This window comes from Lepidochelys kempii, chromosome 10, assembly GCF_965140285.1.
Source record: "Lepidochelys kempii isolate rLepKem1 chromosome 10, rLepKem1.hap1, whole genome shotgun sequence".
Lineage (NCBI taxonomy): Eukaryota > Metazoa > Chordata > Testudines > Cheloniidae > Lepidochelys > Lepidochelys kempii.
In genome coordinates, this window is record NC_136389.1 from 60,061,225 (window position 1) to 60,084,597 (window position 23,373).

Genomic DNA, 23,373 nt, shown 5'->3' on the forward strand with positions numbered 1-23,373 from the left:
ATTGTGGGACAGCTGCTGGATGACTGTTAGGATCAACATAGGTCAGGCAGCATCTACATTCGCCCTACATTGACTAGAGTATGTTGAGCATGGTTCAATGCTATTTGGGACGGTAGTGTTACTGTGTCACCACTTACGCTGGCAGGAGACAAATTTCATGCACAAATAAGTTGTCAGAAGGCAACGTATGTCAGCCTAAGTTTGTAGTGTAGACCAGGCTTTTGAGTAGTCCAAGAATTTTCTTGGACTCCCAGCACCCTGGACTTTTATGTTTCCACCATTCTCTTTCACCTAAATAAAGCAAAAAGCATGAGATGATCTTGTCCCAAGAGAAACTTACTAGAGGGGCCAGCAAATCGTACAAGGCTGAGCTCTCTGAATTTTACTGCAATCATCCCATCGCTTTGGGGGAGTGTAGAAGGGGAAATGGAGATCCTCTGGTGAGAGACGCCTCAGTTGTGTGGCAGCAGAGGCTTCCAGATGGATGACTGAATCCTCCCAGCTTCTCTGTTGGCTGCCTCCCCATGTCGGTATGGCTTGGGTTAAGTCATGCTGACTGACAGCAGCTACAGAGGAGCTCACTGAGGGTTCATGCTTTTGGTACTCCTTTCTTCCTTTGTATCTCCCAGGGCAGATTACTGGATCTGGGTACCCTCCACTCATGGAAATGGAGGTTATTATCTACCAATCCTGTATACTCTCTGATCTCATAATGATAATGATGCAAAATATGAATAGCAGATATTTGTTCAGTAATACGTGGGACCTTGACTGTCATAGGGCTGCTTTACATGTTTCCTCTCAGTTCTATGGACTGATCACCTGCCTGCATTCTCCCCCATGTGTAAGGTGCTGGCCCTCCCCCCTAGATCAGAAAGAAGTTTTTACAGGCACCATTTTGTTCTCCATACTTCTAACTTACACAAAATAACAAACACAAAAACAGTTCCTCAACCCACTCTGTGCTGCAGCTCCCAGAGGCCTGTCTCGTCTCATATCTCCTGTTACTCCCTCTCTACTGAGCTCTTTCAGCCCTTTACAGGGCTCACTTGATCCCTTCCCATTTGGGTCTCATAAATTCAACAGATCTGAGTGGCCCAGGTCTCCTGGTCCTTAAAGGAGCAGGCCACCCTGTTATATTGACAGTGAAAATATGGTTTGCTTGTATCCCAGCATCTCTTCAATCATCCACATTAGTCATGATTTCAGAAGGGAGCCTTTGGTTGACATATTGACATACAGAAAATCACTGCTATTTAGTGCCATTGTTATTCTTGCTGAAGCAGGTGGTACTGGGAATGAAACTCCAGTTTCTGGAGTGCTGTAGCATCTGTAAGTTAGTTTCTCTAATCTATAGAATCATTGTGCTTTCTCTGTTTATTTTCAGCTAGAAAGCTTTTTGTTACATGCATAAAAGCTGAATTTTGCTGGCCTAGATGTGCTTTGTGCTGTTTAGTTAGAATACCAGGCACTGTGGTTTGTGAAAAGGTTCTGTATAAGTACATACAGATTTCGACATAATGATTTAAGAACTTACTATGTGGGTATGGTTCCAAAACAGCTTCCATTATTTCCTGCTTTAACATGCTTCTTATTTTCCAGAACATTCACATTTTAGATTGAAATGATCCATTCTTGTTCTCTTGTTTTTGTGTAAGGTCACATTTTTGCGGGGAGAGGAATGGATGTTAGAGCAAAATTCCTTCTGCTGTTTTCTGAGTATTGGAGGAATGCGGAAAAGATACAACCATGCTTCAATCAGTATAGCTTATTTCCCTAAATGTACAGGAATATTCTATACAGATATAAGCATTGTTGAACCAATATCACTAGGTCACATTATGGGATTGCACTGCTATCTTTTTCTAAACCAATAATTGTTACAGTACAAAAACTCTATGTAGACCAGCCCTGGATTAACAGGGGCCTGCCAAACCCATACAACCAGTTTTAAACTTATAGAAGTGTGTCCACACAGGGGTTTGCACCAGTTTAACTAAACTGGCTTAATTAAACCAGGGCAAGTTTGTGTAAAGACAAACTCCTACAGGGCTCTGTGGCTAATTAGCTATTCCCCATTAGTACTAATATCCCAGATGAGTTTATTAAATTAAGTTCTAACTTTTTTGGAGTTTTCACATGCAGGGTCTTCCACTCTGTTGACATATAAGCAAAATCTCTCACCCTCTGTTTTTCGACTATTCATACATGGCCTCACACCTTGTTACACCCAAGCAATTTTAACCCATGTTATTGACCAGTCAGATTTCTTCTTTTATCCAAGCCATGTCTTAAATATATGTAATGAAACGTGTTGAAATAATAACCAAATTGTACAGCAAATCCTAACCATTCTCCAGATAATGTCACTGTGTATTAAATCTCCACATGACTTGCCTTTGAACCTGAAAGAGTACAAGGCAGAAACGACAGTATTAACAGCTCTGTTGATGCATTTTTAATGTATTCAGTTCATTGTGGATAGATTCATTAATGTTAAATGTGGTTCTAAATATGGATGGGTCTGAGGGTTTTTTGTTTTGAAGCCTTTGATGGAAGTCTAATGTGTAGGATGGCCTTTTGCATTAATACCAGTTTCATTCACATTTTCTTTCCCTGTCTTTCAGGAGCTATTGTGACAATCTTGGCTACCATCCTTTAAGTGCTGCTGACTTTGGAAAGATCATGAAAAATGTCTTTCCAAATATGAAGGCCCGCCGTCTGGGCACAAGAGGCAAATCAAAATATCCTTTGCTAGAATGCTTTTCAGTAATCTCTTCTGCGCTTGCTTGAAGAACATCTGTTGTTGTAGCTCAACTACCAGCTAAATTTAGAAGTAAAATTAAATCAAGAAATGAAAACAATTTCCCCAAAGTGCTTTGTAGAATACTTGGAAATTTGTTAATCTTCTGTTGTTAAGATGTAAGACGAGTCTTCAGAAATTTTGTGTCTGTTTGAGTTCATCTGATTCTAAATGTTTAGTTGTTCCTGTAGTTATTTACCTTGAAAAATAAAAAGAAGGGTCTTAGATAAAACAACTTGCATTAGATGCATGCAATACCTTTTATGCTGTAATAACACAAGTAAGGAGAATTGTGATCTTAACTTCCTTGTCCTGTACCAGATCAGTAATGTGAGAAATTAAGATGAAGCCATTGATGCCTCTTAAGCCATATTAAATTGTTGTTTAAAATTGCCACCTCTCACCCCAAAGAAGTGCTCAGGCTACAGAGCACTGTTTTTTGGTAGGGGGAAAGAAAGGTTAATTGTTGCTTAAAAGAGGAGAGGAATGAACTGGATGTCAGTGAGGAAGGCATTCCGCATGCAAGAATCCACGAAAGCAATAATACAATTAACTGGTGACCTAAGATGTAACTTGGGATACCTGAAAGGATGATGTCAGAGCACAAATAGGTATCTCTACTATAGACAGGGCTATGCACAGGTAAAGGCATTAAAAAAGCCAACAGGCCCAACCTTATGTCATCCCATCACTTAACAGGCAGCCAATGTGAAGAACTCAGGTCAAGCATAATATGAAAAAGTTTGCTCTAGCCAGTGAGGAAACGTGCTGCATTATCATCATGAGCAAGCAGTGAAAAAGCCCTGCCAGGAAGGAATTGCAGTATTAAACCTAAAGGCCATGAGGACGTGTGTTGGTGTTCTGAGTTTGTCTCACATAAGTAAGGGAGCAGCGTGTATAGGTTGTGTAACTGAAACACCTCTATTCCATCTCTAACAAGATAAGGTGTTCCTGGAAAAACTGGTTGAAAACTACATCAAGTTACTTAATCTTGCACATTAGCTCTGAACAAGGCTACTCAGTAAGCAGAGACATGAAGGCAGTGAGAACTTGTGTCTGTCAGGAAGAATTCTGTCTTCCTAAAGCTGAGGATCAGTCTGTGTATTATGTATCTTTACATAAGATGAAAGATGTGCTGGTCACCTCAAATAAAGAGGGGGTGGCTCTGATGCATCCAGCTGGCAAAGTCAGCCAATCATTCTTCCACATCTAAGATTGAGCATTCAGACTCCATGGGGCAACAGATATGTAACTATATAATTTGCATGCCCATGTCTTTAGAAATGAGATCATGAGAAGGCCTCATAAATGTTGAGGCACACGGGAGATAGATCTCTGGGAGGGTATCACGTTTTACATTCCTCACTGGTGATCTACAGTTTTCTGTCACCACAGATTGACTCTTGTCCTCTAAGGTCTGTATGACTTGAAACACTGGATGGTACTGGCATATTGTCTGTGTATGCAAGGCATGCGCTGCATACAGGACAATTCTATCCATTCCCCGAACACTCATTTAAACACACATTTTAATGTTTAATGGTGAGAGTTAACCATTGGAACAATTTACCAAGGGTCATGGTGGGTTCTCCATCACTGACAATTTTTAAATCAAGTTTGTATGTTTTTCTACAAGATCTGCTCTAGGAATTATTTTGCAGAAGGTTGAGGGCCTGTGCTATACAGCAGGTCAGACTAGATCAGTGGTTTTCAAACTTTTTTTCTGGGGACCCAGTTGAAGAAAATTGTTGATGCCTGTCACCCAACGGAGCTGGGGATGAGGGGTTTGGGGTGTGGGAGGGTCTCAGGGCTGGGGCAGAGGGTTGGGCTGCGGGGGTGAGGACTGAGGGGTGGGGCCAGGAATGAGGGGTTCTGGGTATGGGAGGGTGCTCTGGGCTGGGGCAAGGGGTTGGGGTGTAGGAGGGAGTCAGGGCTATGGGGTGGGGCCTGGGATGAGGGGTTTGGGGTGCAGGAAGGGGTTCTGGGTGGGGGCGGTCAGGGCTGGGGCAGGGGATTGGGGTGCAGGAGGAGGTCAGGGCTCTGGGCTGGGGGTGCAGGCTCTGCGGTGGGGGCAGGGATGAGGGGCTTGAGGTGCAGGAAGGGGTCCAGGTGTGGGGGGGCTAAGGGCTGGGGCAGGAGGTTGGGGTGCGGACTTCCCTCCGGCAGCCGTGGTGCAGAGCAGGCTTCCCGCCAGTCCTGGGACCGTGGACCACACTGCTCCCCGGAAGCGGTCAGCAGCAGGTCTGGCTCCTAGGCGGTGGTGTGCAAGCAGCTCCACACGGCTCTCACCCGCAGGCACCGCCCCCATCCCCCAGGCTCCCATTGGCCTGGAACCGGCCAATGGGATTGTGGAGCTGGTGCTCGGGGCAGGAGCAGCGTGCTGAGCCCTGTGGCCCACCTGCCTAGAAGCCAACCCACTGCTGACTGCTTCCGGGGCACACGCGGTGTTGGGACAGGTGGGTACTAGCCTGCCTTAGCTGGGCAGCACCACTGATGGGACTTTTAACGTCCCAGTTGGTGGTGCTGACCAGAGCCACTAGGATCCCTGGGTGCTGAGCAAGGCGACCCAGTGCCTTACATGCTGCAACCCAGTACTGGGACGTGACCCAAACTTTGAAAAACACTGGACTAGATTATCACACTGGACCCTTCTGGCCTTGGAATCTGTTTAAGGAGAGACTTCAGTGCTTAGTTGGTAGCAGTTAACTATATATGCCCTCTAGTTTAGAGAGTCAGTGCTTCATGTAATAGGAAATCGGAAAATTACGAATTAAAAAAATCGTTCTCTTATCAAGTCAGGATGATTAAAATATGGCCTTATCTTGTAAAGGGGTGTTAATCTACCAGAGAGAGGCGTAAAAAGAACCAATGGCTGGAAGTTAAAACCAGGCAAATTCAAATTAGAAATAAGACACACATTTTTAACAAGGAGGGTGATGATTAACCATTGGGACCACCTATCCAGGGAAGTGGTGAATTCTGCATCTCTTGAGGTCTTGAAATTCAGATTGGATACCTTACTGGGTACCCAAACACCAGTACTTGGGCTCAATACAGGAGTAACTGGTTGAAATTGTTTGGCCTGTGTGATGCAGGAGGTCAAACTACATGATCTAATGATCCCCTTTGGCCTTTAAATCCATGAAACGTACCAAGGGCCTGCAAATGACACCATTTAGGCAGACTGCTGTGCTCACATGGAACCCCACTGACTTCATTTGGACTCCAGGGGGGTACAAGACTCTACCCATGCGGATGACAGTGCAGGACTGGGGTCCATCATTTACGCTGTTTTGATTACTGGCTTAATGTAAAGGATTTTTTAATGTAATGCCAACAAGTGTGGGGCCTTTTGCTTATAAAGTCCATATTTGGAAAGCAGAAGAGTGTTTGAAAACATTTGTCATTTTGTTACAAATCAAGGAGCAGAGAATATTTAAACCTTAATTTGTGATCACATATTGCTACAGTGGACTGAGGAAGAAAGCTTTTGTGCATATGCCAACACTGCCCAACCTTGGCTTCCATAAAACTGGAGATGGGGTACAGTATCTACATATGTATTTGTACAAACTAACTTTTACCATATTTTCTTGTAATATTTAACATTATTGAAACAAAAAACATTTCATAAGAAGTATACAGCTAAAGAGCTGTGCAGTTTAAAAAAAAATATATATATATATATATAAGATTTTTTTTTTTACAAAACTCTCATATCCCAAAACAAGCCTAGTTGGATTTGCTTTAAACTTAAGTAACAATTGGAATGCTATTAATAAAAATGATGATCTGATTTAGCAGCTCTTCACAGTGTCACCACCTACAAATTATTATTTGTTAAATTCATAATTCTCTGTGTATTTTTGCCTTCACTATAAAAAACCCAAAAGATCAGTGTTAGAAAGGGAGCAGGAGTCATAATGACGTAAACATCTTCCAGATAACAGGTGGCATGCTAAATTGGTAGGCTCAGAAGAAAAGTAGCAAAACATTAAAAATGCTTTGCTAATTTTAGTTTGGCTTTTCATGCCAGGGGCATTGGATTGTGGGTAGTGAAAGCACTGGAATTACTCATGCAGTATTCTTCCAGAACGGCAATAGTAACGTAACATGTGTCTGCTTGTGCACAAGTGGTAGGAAAATATTGATGTGTTTCATCTTGGATAATACTGATCTAGATGTAGAATGTATAGATTTTTTTTAATTAAGTAAATGTGTACATTGCTGTATCATCATTTGCTCTAGGGTTCTCATTGCTTTTTAATAACTGAGCTTTGCTTTTTCTTTGCATTAGTTGGAAGGGTCAGATCCGTCAGGGCAACTACAAAGTGCTGATGAGGAAGTTGTGTCAGCTGCCTGTCGACTTGTGTGCGAATGGGCCCAGAAAGTCCTAAGCCAGCCATTTGATTCAGTCTTGGATTTAGCTCGTTTCCTTGTCAAAAGTCACTACATCGGCACCAAATCAATGGCAGCTTTAACTGTAATGGCAGGGGCGCCAGCAGGTAATGGGTTAACTCTTATTTCTGAACCTCTGGGATGGGTAATCTCTTATTTTAGAAGAAAATTTATGCATTTTGTGTAATGATAACTTTTTAAATTTAAATAGGGAGAATTTAAATAGGGAGAACTGGGGAGACTGGGTGATCCAGGACTAGCAGTTGGATACAGAATTTGCCATCTCTGTCACACGTTGGAATGTGGCCCAGTTGAGGAGTGACTGAAAGATACGTTAGTCTGATGATCATTTGGTGAAATGAGTTAGTAGTGTGAGTCCAGTCCGTAATGAGTAAGCATCCACTTCACTAACACCCTGGTTCCAGAAAGCCCCCATACCTTATGCATGTCCTGAATAGCGATGGATTTAAACAAATATTAAAGTGCTTTGACTGAAGCAGAGTCTAAATTGCTGACTTGGTTGGGTCCCTTGTTGGCTGGCTGAGCGTGGAGGCCTAGGGATTGAAGTTGCAAAGCCCTGCAGTGGACTTGGAGGGCTGGAAAGGGGAAGCATGAATTGCTATTGCCTGTGTTGTGCCTCTTCTGTGACTTTAGTTTCCCAGGCTGTTACAATGGCTCCTTTCACCAGTGCTATAAGAGGAGAAAGTTACTATGACTATTTTTGCTGCAGTTGAGATTTTTATGTTTGTTAGTTGTAAGGAAAGGGAGTGGAGATGTCGAGTAAAATATTGTCACATCTGGTTGGAGCAGTTTTCTACCTGGGAAGAGAGAGAAGCCTTTACATAAACTATGGTTTACAGTCACTGGGATTATTTCATGGGGACTGTGGAACCCCGATTGCTGCCAAAAGGACTACTACTCTGAAATCCAGTGAGCATCTAAACAGTAGAGAAAGGAGGTGACAGGAGGAATATTTGGCTACATTAATGTTAATTGTGACAGTACACATGGTACAATCTGGAGTGATGGACAGCTTTCCCCCTCAATTCTTCGACCTGGGGTGCCTTTTAGACTGGTTCACTGTGAGAGCAACCACTCCTTGTTTGCCCGCACGCAGCCTCCAGCATGTAAATTGCTCATATACTGTATGAGTGTTCTAGCCAGCCACTCCTGAATTATGTTACAGAGCAACACCAGCAGATTCCCAGTCCCAGACTTGTCCCCAAAAATTTGCATCTTGTATTGCCCAGTACCCTCCTTAACAATGCAAGCTCATAGAAAGTCCATCATTTTATTAATAGAAAATGATAGGCACAAATCTTCTCATCTCAAAGAGAGTTCCCCAATAGGGTTGCCAACTTTCTAATTGCTGACAACCGGACCCCCCCACCCCCCAGCCCTGCCACCTGCTTCACCTCTTCCCCCAAGGCCCCACCCTTGCTCTGCCTCTTCCCTTGAGGCCCCGCCCCCCATTGCTTGCTGCTGTTCACCCTCCCCCTTCTTTGTAGCTGGATCATCTTCACCTCCCTCCCTGCCCCCCCCCCCAAGCTGGGCTCCTTCTGCTCTGAAGCTGCAGCCTGATGCGGGGCCCGCCTGCCCACAAGATGCAGGTAGGAGGTGGCCCCAGCTTAGCAGCGGCTAGCATGTGTTGATGACCCGCGCATCCTTCCTTCTCCACCCACAATAACTGGACTTTTAGTGTCCAGTCAGTACATCTGACCAGACACTGCCAGGTCCCCTTTTCAATCAACTGGACACCTGGCAACCTTATTCCCCAAACACTTCAATCCAAACACACTGGCTTAGATAAAACAATAAAACAAATTTATTAACTACAGAAAAACAGATTTTAAGTGTTTACAAGTAATGAGGCATAAAAATCAGAATTTGGTTACAAGAAAATAAGAGGTAAAACGCAACTAATATCTAACTTAACAAGCTAAAGTTAATTCCAAGTAAAATGTCTCTCTCACCACATGATTTTGCACTTTTACTGGCTGGATTCGTTTCAGCCAGAAACTCTCCCCCAATCCAATGCTCCTTTCCTTCTCTTTCAGGCATTGTAGATGTTGTGAGCAGCAAGAAAGGGAGGAGAGATAATCTGAGGGATTTGGTCCCCTTTTTTTATAACAATTCTCTTCATTGAGAATTATCTTCTGCTGGGGTTCAGGTGACAGAGAGTCTGTGGGACGGGAACTTCCAGCTGTTTCTTTGCCAACATGTAAATTTCTCTCTCACAGCCTTCTTGCCAAAGAATGGCTGCTTAACCAGGTGATAGTCCATTTGATTATGCTGATGCCTGGCTAGCCTTTTATCTCTGGAGAACTAGTTTGAAGCGGTTTCCCTAGACTTGGAACATGTATTATACAGTAGAATTTTTTAACTTTACATGCAACGTAGTAAAATATTTTACCAGGACAACGTTCAGCAGATTATGTTTTCAAATGATACCTCACATAGCATACTTTGTACAAAATTCATCATAGTCTTGTAAAAAGGGTGAACATAAGGATACAGATGTCACAAGCATCTGAACAGTAAAGGAGATGAAGTGAGGAATATTTGGCTACATTAATTGTTACTAAAAGAATTCAGGGTGGCCTCTCTCAAATACATTTCCCCAGTCTCCAGAAACTGGTTATGAATTCACAATCTCATGGAGAGTGGGGGTAAATCCCCTGATTGAGGCATTTTACAGTCAGGATATAGCACTCTAGTTCAGCGTGGACATTCAAGTTGGCATCCATTTCACAGGTGTTTCCAGAGTTTGTATGTAGAATTAAAGAACGTCTGTTCCCTTTCTGTACAGGAGAATTTCCTGAATACTGGTGGCTCTTTGAAAGCAACATATAGGGAGAATGCATATCAAATCGATTATGGATTTTTTAAAAGGATTTTTCAATTTAAACTAAATACATTTTTCCTTTAAAATGTAAAATGTTAAAAGTTGCATATGAAATCATGATAATCTGTGTTAAGCCTACATTTACTATTATATATTAAAATAATTTAAAAAAATAAAAAGTTGCATCAGTGAACCTTCCTCAAATGAATTAAAGAGTGCTGCTTTTTTAATTTTATACAGAATCGGGGGGAAAACATGTTTATTGAGGTCAACGCAAGCTTTATAAATAGGTTACAATGTCATGCATTGCATTAAGTATCTGTTATTTTCAGTCTTACAGTGGAGCAAATGTTACTTACATTTTTCCAAATGTAAGTATTTTCAGTTTCTGTTGTATAAAAAAGCTTTTGACTTAATTACTTTTGATTTCATTTAAGTAGTAGGTGCACAGAGAATATTTTCTTCATTTGGTCTAGTTCATTCAAATTTGAGAAACCAATTGGGAGTTGAAAAAGTTGTGTTCCTCTTTCAGATTATGACTAAAAACCAGAATGAGATCTACTAATTCTAAAAACTTGAAGGAAATGGGGCTAAATTTTCAAAGTTAGTTAGGCCATAGACACACATCTGTATCTTTAGGCACCTAAATACTTTTGAAAATCTGACCCATGGTGACCAGTAACAATTGATTAACTCCACAGTTAATATTTCCTTTGTTTAATAAATCAGTTAGTTTTAAATGCAAAACATGTTTTGATGAACTTAACTTTTTTTCTTATGTATCCAGCACTTAAGGTAATATAATTTTACTAATAAATACCATTTAAAAATGCTGGTTTTGTACATTTTTAATTGAATTCCAGCTTCCATCCAAATGCAGTTTAAAACCAATTCTGAGTATAACGTTATTATCTAGTAAATAAGAAATGCTTAATTAGAATCATAGAATATCAGAGTTGGAAGGGACCTCTGGAGGTCATCTAGTCCAACCCCCCGCCCAGAGCAGGACCAATCCCAACTAAATCATCCCAGCCAGGGCTATGTCAAGCCTGGCCTTAAAAACTTCTAAGGAAGGGGATTTCACCACCTCCCTAGGTAACGCATTCCAGTGTTTCACCACCCTCCTAGTGAAAAAGTTTTTCCTAATATCCAACCTAAACCTCCCCCACTGCAACTTGAGACCATTACTCCTTGTCCTGTCATCTGCTATCACTGAGAACAGTCTAGATCCATCCTCTTTGGATCCACCTTTCAGGTAGTTAAAAGCAGCTATCAAATCCCCCCTCATTCTTCTCTTCCATAGACTAAACAATCCTAGTTCCCTCAGCCTCTCCTCATAAGTCATGTGTTCCAGACCCCTAATCATTTTTGTTGCCCTTCCAATTTCTCCCCATCCTTCTTGTAGTGTGGGGCCCAAAACTGGACACAGTACTCCAGATGAGGCCTCACCAATGTCGAATAGAGGGGAACGATCACGTCCCTCGATCTGCTGGCAATGCCCCTACTTATACACCCCAAAATGCCATTGGCCTTCTTGGCAACAAGGGCACACTGTTGACTCATATCCAGCTTCTCGTCCACTGTCACCCCTAGGTCCTTCTCTGCAGAACTGCTGCCTAGCCATTTGGTCCCTAGTCTGTAGCGGTGCATTGGATTCTTCCGTCCTAAGTGCAGGACTCTGCACTTGTCCTTGTTGAACCTCATCAGATTTCTTTTGGCCCAATCCTCTGATTTGTCTAGGTCCCTCTGTATCCTATCCCTACCCTCCAGCGTATCTACCACTCCTCCCAGTTTAGACTCATCTGCAAACTTGCTGAGGGTGCAATCCAGACCATCCTCCAGATCATTAATGAAGATATTGAACAAAACCAGCTCCAGGACCGACCCTTGGGGCACTCCGCTAGATACCAGCTGCCAACTAGACATGGAGCCATTGATCACTACCCGTTGAGCCCGACAATCTAGCCAACTTTCTACCCACCTTGTAGTGCATCCATCCAGCCCATACTTCTTTAACTTGCTGACAAGAATACTGTGGGAGACCGTGTCAAAAGCTTTGCTAAAGTCGAGGAATAACACGTCCACTGCTTTCCCTTCATCCACAGAACCAGTTATCTCATCATAGAAGGCAATTAGATTAGTCAGGCATGACTTTCCCTTGGTGAATCCATGCTGACTGTTCCTGATCACTTTCCTCTCCTCTAAGTGCTTCAGAATTGATTCCTTTGGGACTTGCTCCATGATTTTTCCAGGGACTGAGGTGAGGCTGACCGGCCTGTAGTTCTCAGGATCCTCCTTCTTCCCTTTTTTAAAGATTGGCACTACATTAGCCTTTTTCCAGTCTTCCGGGACTTCCCCCGATCGCCATGAGTTTTCAAAGATAATGGCCAATGCCTCTGCAATTACATCCGCCAATTCCTTTAGCACTCTCGGATGCAACGTATTTGGCCCCATGGACTTGTGCATGTCCAGTTTTTCTAAATAATCCCGAACCACTTCTTCCTTCACAGAGGGCTGGCCACCTCCTCCCCATTCTGTGCTGCCCAGTGCAGCAGTCTGGGAGCTGACCTTGTTCGTGAAGACAGAGGCAAAAAAAGCATTGAGTACATTAGCTTTTTCCACATCCTCTGTCACTAGGTTGCCTCCCTCATTCAGTAAGGGGCCCACACTTTCCTTGGCTTTCTTCTTGTTGCCAACATACCTGAAGAAACCCTTCTTGTTACTCTGAACATCCCTCGTTAGCTGCAACTCCAGGTGTGATTTAGCCTTCCTGATTTCATTCCTACATGCCCGAGCAATATTTATATACTCATCCCTGGTCATTTGTCCAATCTTCTACTTCTTGTAAGCCTCTTTTTTGTGTTTAAGATCAGCAAGGATTTCACTGTTAAGCCAAGCTGGTCGCCTGACATATTTACTGTTCTTTCTACACATCGGGATGGTTTGTCCCTGTAACCACAATAAGGATTGTTTAAAATACAGCCAGCTCTCCTTTCCCCCTCATGTTATTCCTTTCCCCCTCATGTTATTCTCCCAGGGGATCCTGCCCATCAGTTCCCGGAGGGAGTCAAAGTCTGCTTTTCTGAAGTCCACGGTCCGTATTCTGCTGCTTTCCTTTCTTCCTTGTGTCAGGATCCTGAACTCGACCATCTCATGGTCACTGCCTCCCAGGTTCCCATCCACTTTTGCTTCCCCTACTAATTCTTCCCGGTTTGTGAGCAGCAGGTCAAGAGCTCCGCCCCTAGTTGGTTGCTCCAGCACTTGCACCAGGAAATTGTCCCCTACAGTTTCCAAAAACTTCCTGGATTGTCTGTGCACCACTGTATTGCTCTCCCAGCCGATATCAGGATGATTGAAGTCACCCATGAGAACCAGGGCATGCGATCTAGTAGCTTCTGCGAGTTGCTGGAAGAAAGCCTCGTCCACCTCATCCCCCTGGTCCGGTGGTCTATAGCAGACTCCCACCACGACATCACCCTTGTTGCTCACGCTTCTAAACTTAATCCAGAGACTCTCAGGTTTTTCTGCAGTTTCATACTTGAGCTCTGAGCAGTCATACTGCTCCCTTACATACAGTGCAACTCCCCCACCTTTTCTGGCCTCCCTGTCCTTCCTGAACAGTTTATACCCATCCATGACAGTACTCCAGTCATGCGAGTTATCCCACCAAGTCTCTGTTATTCCAATCACATCATAATTCCCTGACTTCGCCAGGACCTCCAGTTCTCCCTGCTTGTTTCCCAGGCTTTGTGCATTTGTATATAGGCACTTGAGATAACCCGCTGATCGCCCCTCATTCTCAGTATGAGGCAGGAGCCCTCCCCTCTCGCACGCTCCTGCTCATGCTTCCTCCCGGTATCCCGCTTCCCCACCTACCTCAGGGCTTTGGTCTCCTTCCCCTGGTGAACCTAGTTTAAAGCCCTCCTCACTAGGTTAGCCAGCCTGCTCGCGAAGATGCTCTTCCCTCTCTTCGTTAGGTGGAGCCTGTCTCTGCCTAGCACTCCTCCTTCTTGGAACACCATCCCATGGTCGAAGAATCCAAAGCCTTCTCTCTGACACCACCTGCGTAGCCATTCATTGACTTCCACGATTCGACGATCCCTACCCCAGCCTTTTCCTTCCACGGGGAGGATGGACGAGAACACCACTTGCACCTCAAACTCCTTTATCCTCCTTCCCAGAGCCACGTAGTCTGCAGTGATCCACTCAAGGTCATTCTTGGCAGTATCATTGGTGCCCACGTGGAGAAGCAGGAAGGGGTAGCGATCCGAGGGCTTGATGAGTCTCGGCAGACTCTCCGTCACATCACGAATCTTAGCCCTTGCAAGCAGCAGCTGTCTTCTCTGTTTTCCCGGTCAGGGCGGCAGATAGATGACTCAGTCCCCCTGAGGAGAGAGTCCCCGACCACCACCACCCGCCTCCTTCTCTTGGGAGTGGTGGTCGTGGAACCCCCAACCTTAGGACAGTGCATCTCATGCCTTTCAACTGGTGGAGTCTCCTTCTGCTCCCTTTCCCCAGACGTATCATCTGGGCCACTCCCCACAATGGTACCTGTGGAGAGAACATGAAAACGGTTACTTACCTGTATCTGCGTTGCTGGTACATGGACGTTCCCCCTTCTTCTGGAGGTCACGTTGCCAAATTTCATCACCGTCCTCCTGTCCCCGCTGCGCAACCTGCTCTGAATCTTCAGAACCTTGTGCTCGAAGAAGCATATCCTGACGTCTGTCCAGGAAATCTTCAGTTTCTCTTATGCAACGCAGGGTCGATACCTGTTGCTCCAGACCTTGAACCTTCTCTTCCAATATGGAGACCAGCTTGCACTTTGTACACACAAAGTCGCTTCTGTCCTGTGGAAGAAAGACAAACATGGTACATCCAGTGCAGGTCACAACAGCTGAACACTCCCCATCCATATTACCTTCCTACTACGAGCTTCCTCAGGAGATGCAGTAATTACTCAGAGAAGTAGTTAAGATGTAAGCCTCAGTGGGCTCACCCCAGGCGAACTCCCAGGCAAACTCCTGCTGTTTGCTGCTCTGCTGTCCCCCGCTGCTCAGCTGGTTTGCTTTTGGAGCTGCCAGCTTTTTTAAACAGCCAGGCTCACCTGAAACAAAACACTCCCAACTCCCGCCCTTTTCAGCCAACCAATCAAGCACTCGCTCAAACTTTTAAGCTGCCCTCACTACAAACACTCCGAGCCTCTCACCAAACACACACTCAGATACCCAGATACTCACCAACACAGATCCCAGGCAAACTCCTGCTGTTTGCTGCTCTGCTGTCCCCTGCTGCTCAACTGGTTCTCCGCCGCTCAGCTGGTCTGCAGAGCGCCGGCTTTTTTACACAGCCAGGCTCACCTGAAACAAAACACTCCCAACTCCCGCCCTTTTCAGCCAACCAATCAAGCACTCGCTCAAACTTTCAAGCGGCCCTCACTACAAACACTCCGATCCTCTCACCAAACACACACTCACCAATACAGATCCCAGGCAAACTCCTGCTATTTGCTGCTCTGCTGTCCCCCGCTGCTCAGCTGCTCTAACAAAAAAAAGTAAAAAGAATCTGAATAAATGTATGTTGAGGCATATGATTGCTTAAATAAATGTGTATGTGCAAATTTAGTGTAAAGGCTATATTTGGTTGCACATCAATGTTAATGGTTATACCAACCAAGGGGAATCAACCTTTTTTGTAGAAAAATAACTAAAAAGTACAAATGCAAAACAAGATTACAACCAATAAAGGTTTCCTGGTTGCTGATTTAAATTAAGATTAAATTAAATCAGTTTGATTGACATCAGTGCACCCTGCTGCATATCAGCACTTGGATGGTGAATTGACTATCCCTTCCAGACTAGTCCCAGATGGGTTCTCAAAACACTTGAGATGGTGGATAAAAATCAATGATTTTTTTTAAAAAAAAAAATTTTAACGGATTTTTGTATTTAAATCGGATTTTGAGGAAAAAACTTATCTAAAGATAGTTTTAATTAAGATACATTGTAGCTCAAAGATATCTCATCATGGAATAGGGATTATAAATTTTAATTCTATAGTATGAGACAATATATTCATGTAATGTTTAAGAAAAGTTTTGTCAATGAGTTCCAATAGTTCATGGATTAGGGACCCAATCTTATGAGGTTCCAGGGGCTTCTGTATAGATTATTTAGGTTAATCTTTCTATCTACCCAATGGGACTCAGTGCTCAGTCTAGAAGATACCATCAGAGATGCTTAGTTTTGCAGTTCTCAGACTGTGGATTTGTGTCTCCAGAGATAACATGCTTGTTAAGAGCAAAAATATTTTTAAGTAAATAATATATAGAGGTGAGAAATAACAGACCTCAACCCTATTGTCCCTCTGCAAATTTGTGTACACAGAGTCAATCCCTTACCTCTGTCTAAAAGTGCAAAGTTTCAAAAAGTTCAATGACTAGAAGATTTTTGGGGGCGGAATAGATTTGGACAAGAAGAAGAAGTCTGGAGATAAATGTGAGAAGGGAGGGACAGGCAGTAGAAACAAAAGTGAAACTGTTTGAGCAGCATATTCCAGAAGTCTTGAGGTCTTTCTGAGTGTAGCCTTCATTGATTTGAGATTTACCATACCATTCTCTCACTAGAAGGGAAAACCTATAATGGCAGCAAGCCATAAAAGAGATCGAGTTTGGGAATATTTTAATGAAGTTCCTCTACCTGTGGGTAAGACAGGCAAGCGGGCAAAATGCAAACAGTGCAACAAAGAAATGCAAGGCCTGGTTGCCCGAAGGAAACAACGTCATGAGAAGTGTTACTTCTCAGGAGGAAGCTGCATTGAAGATGATGAAAGGAACATGTCTGAACATGCAGGATAGTCAGGTTGGTAAACTTTTATTTCATACTTTTTCTTAAGGACTGCCTGTCTTCCTTCTGGACTATTCTTGAATTCTCATGTTTGAGCAAAAAATATAGGTGTTACTCTCTGGTACTATCATTTTAGATACAGTTGTGATAAAAAATAAATAGCTGGAATAGGCAGATCTTCCTCCTTTTACAATTTCACCTTTAAAGTAGTACTGAGTGTCAGTGAATTCAGTGAGTAATACTAAATGAGCAGTGTGGTGGTAATAATTAAATAACTGCATTGACTTATTTTGTTTAGGAGAATCCATCCTCAACATACAGGATTCTGAAGACTATCCACCTTCAAGATCACCATCATTTTCTATAGTTTCAGAGTTATCTGCCAATGATAGTGTTTCAGTCTCATCATGTATGTCACATAGCCACAGTATATCACCTGTAGCAAAAAGAAAAAAAATCTCCATCATCCAGAAACAACCATAGATAAGTTTGTGATAAGAACCAGCAGATTACAAAAAGAGGTAATTGATGAAAAAATTGCCCCGTTTGTTTATGCAACCAACTCTCCTTTCCCTATGATTGAGAACCCACACTTCATTAATATGGTTCAGTCATTAAGACCAGGATACAGTCCACCGAACAGAGTATATGTCACAGGCAAATTGCTGGATAAAGTGTTTGAAAGAGAAATTGAGCAGTGTGCAAAAGGTCTAGAGCAGTGGTTCTTAACCTTTACTGCAGCCTGCACCCCTTTGGTTCTCAAAATATGTTCTCGCACCCCTTATCAAAAATCATTGAAGTAGGTCAGTTCTTTAAACCTAAATATATTTTTTTGTATATTACAGTAATTGTTAAAAAATGTAAATGTTAATGTTAATAAATACATAGGTTTGATGAAACAAAGTAGTTGTACTTATGTGCCTGTGCTTAATTTGTGTTTTTGATCATAGAATATCAGGGTTGGAAGGGACCTCAGGAGGTCATCTAGTCCAACCCCCTGCTCAAAGCAGGACCAATCCCCAATTTTTGCCCCAGATCCCAAATGGCCCTCTCAAGGATTGAACTCAAAACCCTGGGTTTAGCAGGCTAATGCTCAAACCACTGAGCTATCCCTTCCCCCCATGATTTACCTTCTAAAAAATCTGACATGTCTCGCACCCCCAGAAAGGGCATCTTGCACCCCAGGTAAAGAACCACTGGTCTAGAGGGTGAAATTGTTAACCTGAGTCTTGATAGGTGGAGCAATGTCTGCAATGATCCTGTTGTATGTGCTTGTGTGACAACAAAAGAAGGGAATGTCTTCCTTACAGAAAGAATTGATACATCAGGAAATGCACACACAGCAGAATCCTTACAAGAAGTAGCAGTAAAAGCTACAACAAACTGTGAAAAAAAATTCAAATGTCTAGTACACAGCTTGGTCACAGACAATGCTGCAAATGTATCCAAGATGAGAAGAAATTATTTAGAAGAGAGTGAAGAGAGTTCCCAAGCTACATATGGTTGCAGTGCTCATTTGATTTACCTCCTAGCCAAAGACTTCAGTGTTCCAGAATAAAGGCTAATGTTGTTGAAATTGCAAAATACTTCTGTAACAACCACTTTGCAGCAGCTGCTCTGAAAAAAGTGGGAGGAACCAAGCTAACTCTCCCACAAGACGTGCGATGGAACTCAGTAGCAGACTGTTTTGAGCACAGTATCAAGAACTGGCCTAATCTGATGACAGTTTGTGAACAAAATCGTGAAAAAATAGACGGCACTGTCACAGCCCAAGTTCTCAACACTGGGCTTAAGAGAAATGTTGAACACATGCTGAGTACCCTGACACCTATTTCTGTAGCCTTGAACAAAATGCACGGAAACAGCTGTTTTATTGCTGATGCTGTTGAAATTTGGAAGGAACTGAGTGAGATCTTAAAAAGAGAAATGTGCAATGACAGAGTTAAATTACAAGCATTAAAAAAACGAATGGGGCAAGCACTATCTCCAGCTCATTTTCTTGCAAATATTCTCAATACTCGGCACCAGAGTCAAACCTTAACTGCTGAAGAAGAGGAGTTGGCTATGACATGGACAACCAGCAATCATCCCTCCATAATGCCAACTATAATAAACTTCAGAGCTAAGGGCGAACCATTCAAGAAATGTATGTTTGCTGATGATGTTTTAAAGAAAGTCACACTAGTGAACTGGTGGAAGTCACTTAAGCACTTGGATTCAGAGACTGTTGAAGTGATAATCTCACTTTTAACAGCAGTAGCTTCTTCTGCCGGTGTAGAAAGAATATTTTTTTCCTTTGGACTAATTCATTCCAAATTGAGAAATCGTTTGGGACCTGAAAAAGCAGGAAAGCTTGTTTTTCTTTTCCAGATTACGAACAAACAGGAAAATGAAAGTGAAGACGACTGAGTTAGCTGCAGAAGCCAGTATTCTAAGTTTCTCATGTTGACTTGGCTGACATAGTCGATTTAATTTTTGTTGTTTTTTTTTTTTTAATATTTCATTTAACTATTTTAGTTTAAAACAATTTTAACAAAAACAAACCTGATTTTAAAAAACTTGAATGTTTAATTAAATTCAAAAATTCATATGCTTGTTTTGTTAAAATGTTATATGTTTGCTGTTGAACAAAAAAATCCAGAATACATAATGTTGTTTTAGTTAAATAAAACCATTTAAATGTCTGTCTGGTGATGTCCTCCTCCTAATACAGCATGGCAAGAAAATCCTCCAAATATTAATGATTAACCTGTTGAACTGGAGATAGTTCACTTCCCAGTGACTTCATAAATATCTGCTTCAGTTACCTTTGATAAATGAAATAACCAGGCAATCATTCGTTTTCTGATATAGCTGTAAAACTATCTGAAAAGTTTTCAAAATAAATCACTTTAAAAATACACAGCGTGTACCTTCTAAAAATGAAACCTACATCTATCTCTGAGTTGTGAAGAATATGTGTATTAAGGTTATAACAACCAACAAGAATGCACTTTTATGTAGAAATCCATGATTAAATCGAGTCTTCCTGACTCGTGATTTAAATCATGATTTAAATCAATTTGATTTAAATCAAATCCAGCCTGACTTGAGAGCATGCATAACTTGAAGCGTATGATCAATGACATTAAAATCACAGGGACTATTCATATGCTTAAATTTAGGCATGTGCTTACATACTTCGTTGGAGCAGGGCTGTAGTAGCACAGTGACAGCACTTCGGAAATACATATAGATAGATTTGGTGTGAATTTTCTGTTAGGTGAATTTATCTCAGCTCTTATTTAATTTTCTTTCAACAACTGATGTTCTCAGGGGCAATCTTGATGCATGTCAGGTGCAAACTGTCCTGAAATGTTTGCTCTGGTTCAGGTAACACAAGTAGGTCAGCAGGTGTCAGCATCAACCATACTAAAAATAGAGCTTGTGGAGGCGGGGTGGATGGGCTTCTGCTGGTGCAAGTTTGTGAGGTTGTGCAGCTCTCCCAAATATTTTATCTTAGTTAGCGTTTCATTTATGATTAAGGAGCTGCAGTAAATACTCCATTGTTAAAGTTAAAAGACAATTTACACATAGGAACATAGGAATTGCCATACTGAAACAGTCCCTTGATACATCTAGTCCGGTATCCTATCTCCAAGAATGGCCAAAACCCAGTGGTTTTGACAAAGGTGCAAGGAACTTCCTAATCCTTAATAGATTGAGACTGGCTTAAGACCTGAAGCATGAGGTTTACTATCTCTTCCAAAATTTATAGTAGCAGTAACTATTATAGCTCTGGATATTCTTGTTATCCATATAAATGTCCAGTCCCTTTATGAATCTTACTGAGTTTTTTGTCTCAAATATATCCTGTAGCCGTGAGTTCCAGTGCTTAATAACTTGTGATTATTTGTGTAAAAAAAATTTTCCTCATGTTCCCTCATCATTTTCAGAGACTCCCTTTAGTCTTAAATGTCCCGTGATTATTAAGAGGAAATCAGAGAATACTTGTTTGGTGTGGAAGGTTTGAAGTAAATTGCTGAAGTACAAAAGGCTGTTCTTGAGTTATAAGGGGGAAGCTATGATTTCTTGTGCATCAAAACTTGTTCTCACTTTGTGTTTTGTGTCTCAAAAAGCATCTGGCCTGAGAAGTTCTCAATAGTTCTGTTAAGGATCAGTGTAAACTTGTGCATCCTACCCAGGTAGCTCTCTTGGCTACAAAGAGAGCCTTTGGAATGTAAAAAGGGTGGTTGACCACGATGATCATTTGTTTAAATAAATAAATAAAATGGGAAAAATCACAGATTAATCTCCCCTCCCCTGCTATACTCTGGCTCATCCCCCTTTTCAGCCACTGGCATCTGTGGCTCATAATTTAGAGTTCCTAGCTCATAACTAGAGTTCCTACTCCGGATGGCCCTTATCTTTTCCTTGCCCATATCCAGGGCTGATACATGGCAGTGCAAATCTCCATCTCCTTCATACTGCCCCTCAGATATATGCTCCTAGCTTCAGCAGCGCTGCCAGCAGTGCCACCACAAGAAAACCATAAATGACCCTTCACTCAGTACTTCAGCCAAGGAAACTTCTTTCCATCCCTTCTAGATGAGATGGTAGTCCGAGGGAGTGAGTGGATCATTCTTGCAAGCACTCGTGAGGGCTCATGAGGACACTGCAGAAGTTCTCTCCCTCTGTGCTGTCCATAGAAGCTGATAGCTCTCGCACACCTCTCTGTCCATGGTCTGGGCACCAGACCTCTTCTTCTTTCCTCTTTGGAACCAAACTACCTTTGCTTTTTTTGCAGAGAACAATTTGTCCATAGTGCAGATTCGAAAGAGAGCATGATTGCATGCATTCCCATAGTTGTTCTTCCCCTTCAACATTCAGCCCAGGTCACTCAAGATGTGGACAATTCAGTTCTTAAGTGAAAAAGGAATTGAGAGGTGAAGGCTGTAACATGCTGCAGCATTCCTCATGTACAGCTTTTAAACACCTGTGATGTGGAAAGGAAACCATGTTAGAACCCATTTACACAGGCATCATTTTAAGAACATGCTAGTCCTGGAACTGTTACTAAACTTTCTGAAGATCAAGGTTGTAACATGATTTGGTTACAGGTTAAAATGTGGATTAGTCCTGACTACACAGGTAAAAACAGTTGCCTGGAGGCTTTGCTGTTTGTCTCTGACTTTCAGGGACATTGTTTCCAGAGAGTATTTTTCTCAGTCTTCTGTATCTCCATCTCCCCTTCTGCATTCAATTGTCTTTTCCATTTTTCACCTTCTCCATGTTGTGTCTCCCACCCTTCTGTGCACTAGTAGCACTATTAAGCACTTCTAGCATTACCTATTACAAGCTAATATCCCTGCCACACTTGTACTGCAACTGGTGTTCGACACTGTATACTGCTGGACTCTCCCCAGACTGTTCAAGGGGATTTAAATGCTGTATAATCTGTTCAGCACGTCTTGTCCATGGCACAACCTTGTGTTTTGGAATGTGTAATTTTTAAAAGTGATATAAACATTAACAACAAAAAACAGATTGAAGATGCTTTAAAAGTATATTCACTGCCATCTACTGCCAGTTAGGCAAAGGACACGCTGTCAGTATTGTGTTAACTTGGATACTGCAAAGTGGGATTTCTAGAAACAAAATGCCGATGCAAAATATTTGAGCAACAACATAAGCGTATCCAGCTTGCCCAGCACCAAGGGGGTTTATCATCAGTATTAGAAATAAATTTAATCAGTAAATAACTATTCCAAGTACAAAACCCCTCATGAATATTTTCATTGTGTCTGTGTGCATGTGCACACATGTTGCCATGTATTTATTTAGATCTAGAAATATCACACGACATACATGGCATAAATCACTTTTGTTCTTTTCACTTTCAGGAATAAAAGGGATCCCTCAACCCTCTGCTTTTATACCCACGGCTGAAAGTAATTCTTTTCAGCCTCAAGTGACAACTCTCCCATCACCAGTTGATGCCAAGCAGCAGCTACAGCGTAAGATCCAGAAGAAGCAACAGGAACAGAAACTGCAGTCTCCTTTGCCAGGAGAGTCTCCAGCAAAGAAAACGGAAGGAGCTACAGCCAATGGAGTAACAAGTATTTCTAATGGAAGTCCTGCAATCTTGTCTCCTCAGCCTATTGGTATCGTAGTGGCAGCTGTACCCAGCCCCATACCGGTAATGTGCTCCAATAGTCTTCAACCCAGACAACCTTATAAAACTGTTTTTCTCTATTTTATATTTATTCTGGAAATATTTAAGCAAATAGAAAGTTATCACAGACTAATGGCTTCCTGTTGCTATATGAATGTTGAGAGATAGATTCGGTGACCCTTCTTTTCTTGTTCCAGGGACTTTTTCTGTTGTTCCAAATAAGTGACAAAGCCAGAAATGTAAAAATTTTGTCTGATGGATGTGGATGTGTTAGAATGATACTTACACAGCACGGGCCACATTCATCCTTGGTGTAAATCAGTGACAG

General features: G+C 42.2%; 1 protein-coding gene across 1 annotated transcript in view; it reads left to right on the forward strand.

The window, feature by feature from the left end:
- RFX7 (regulatory factor X7) overlaps positions 1–23,373 on the forward strand; it is a 119,037-nt gene that overhangs the window by 87,385 nt on the left and 8,279 nt on the right. The window contains exons 5-8 of the mRNA XM_073303792.2: positions 2,628–2,744; positions 6,262–6,346; positions 7,101–7,308; positions 22,774–23,069. Of these exons, the coding sequence (XP_073159893.1) occupies positions 2,628–2,744; positions 6,262–6,346; positions 7,101–7,308; positions 22,774–23,069 (706 nt within the window). The remainder of the gene's footprint in view (positions 1–2,627; positions 2,745–6,261; positions 6,347–7,100; positions 7,309–22,773; positions 23,070–23,373) is intronic.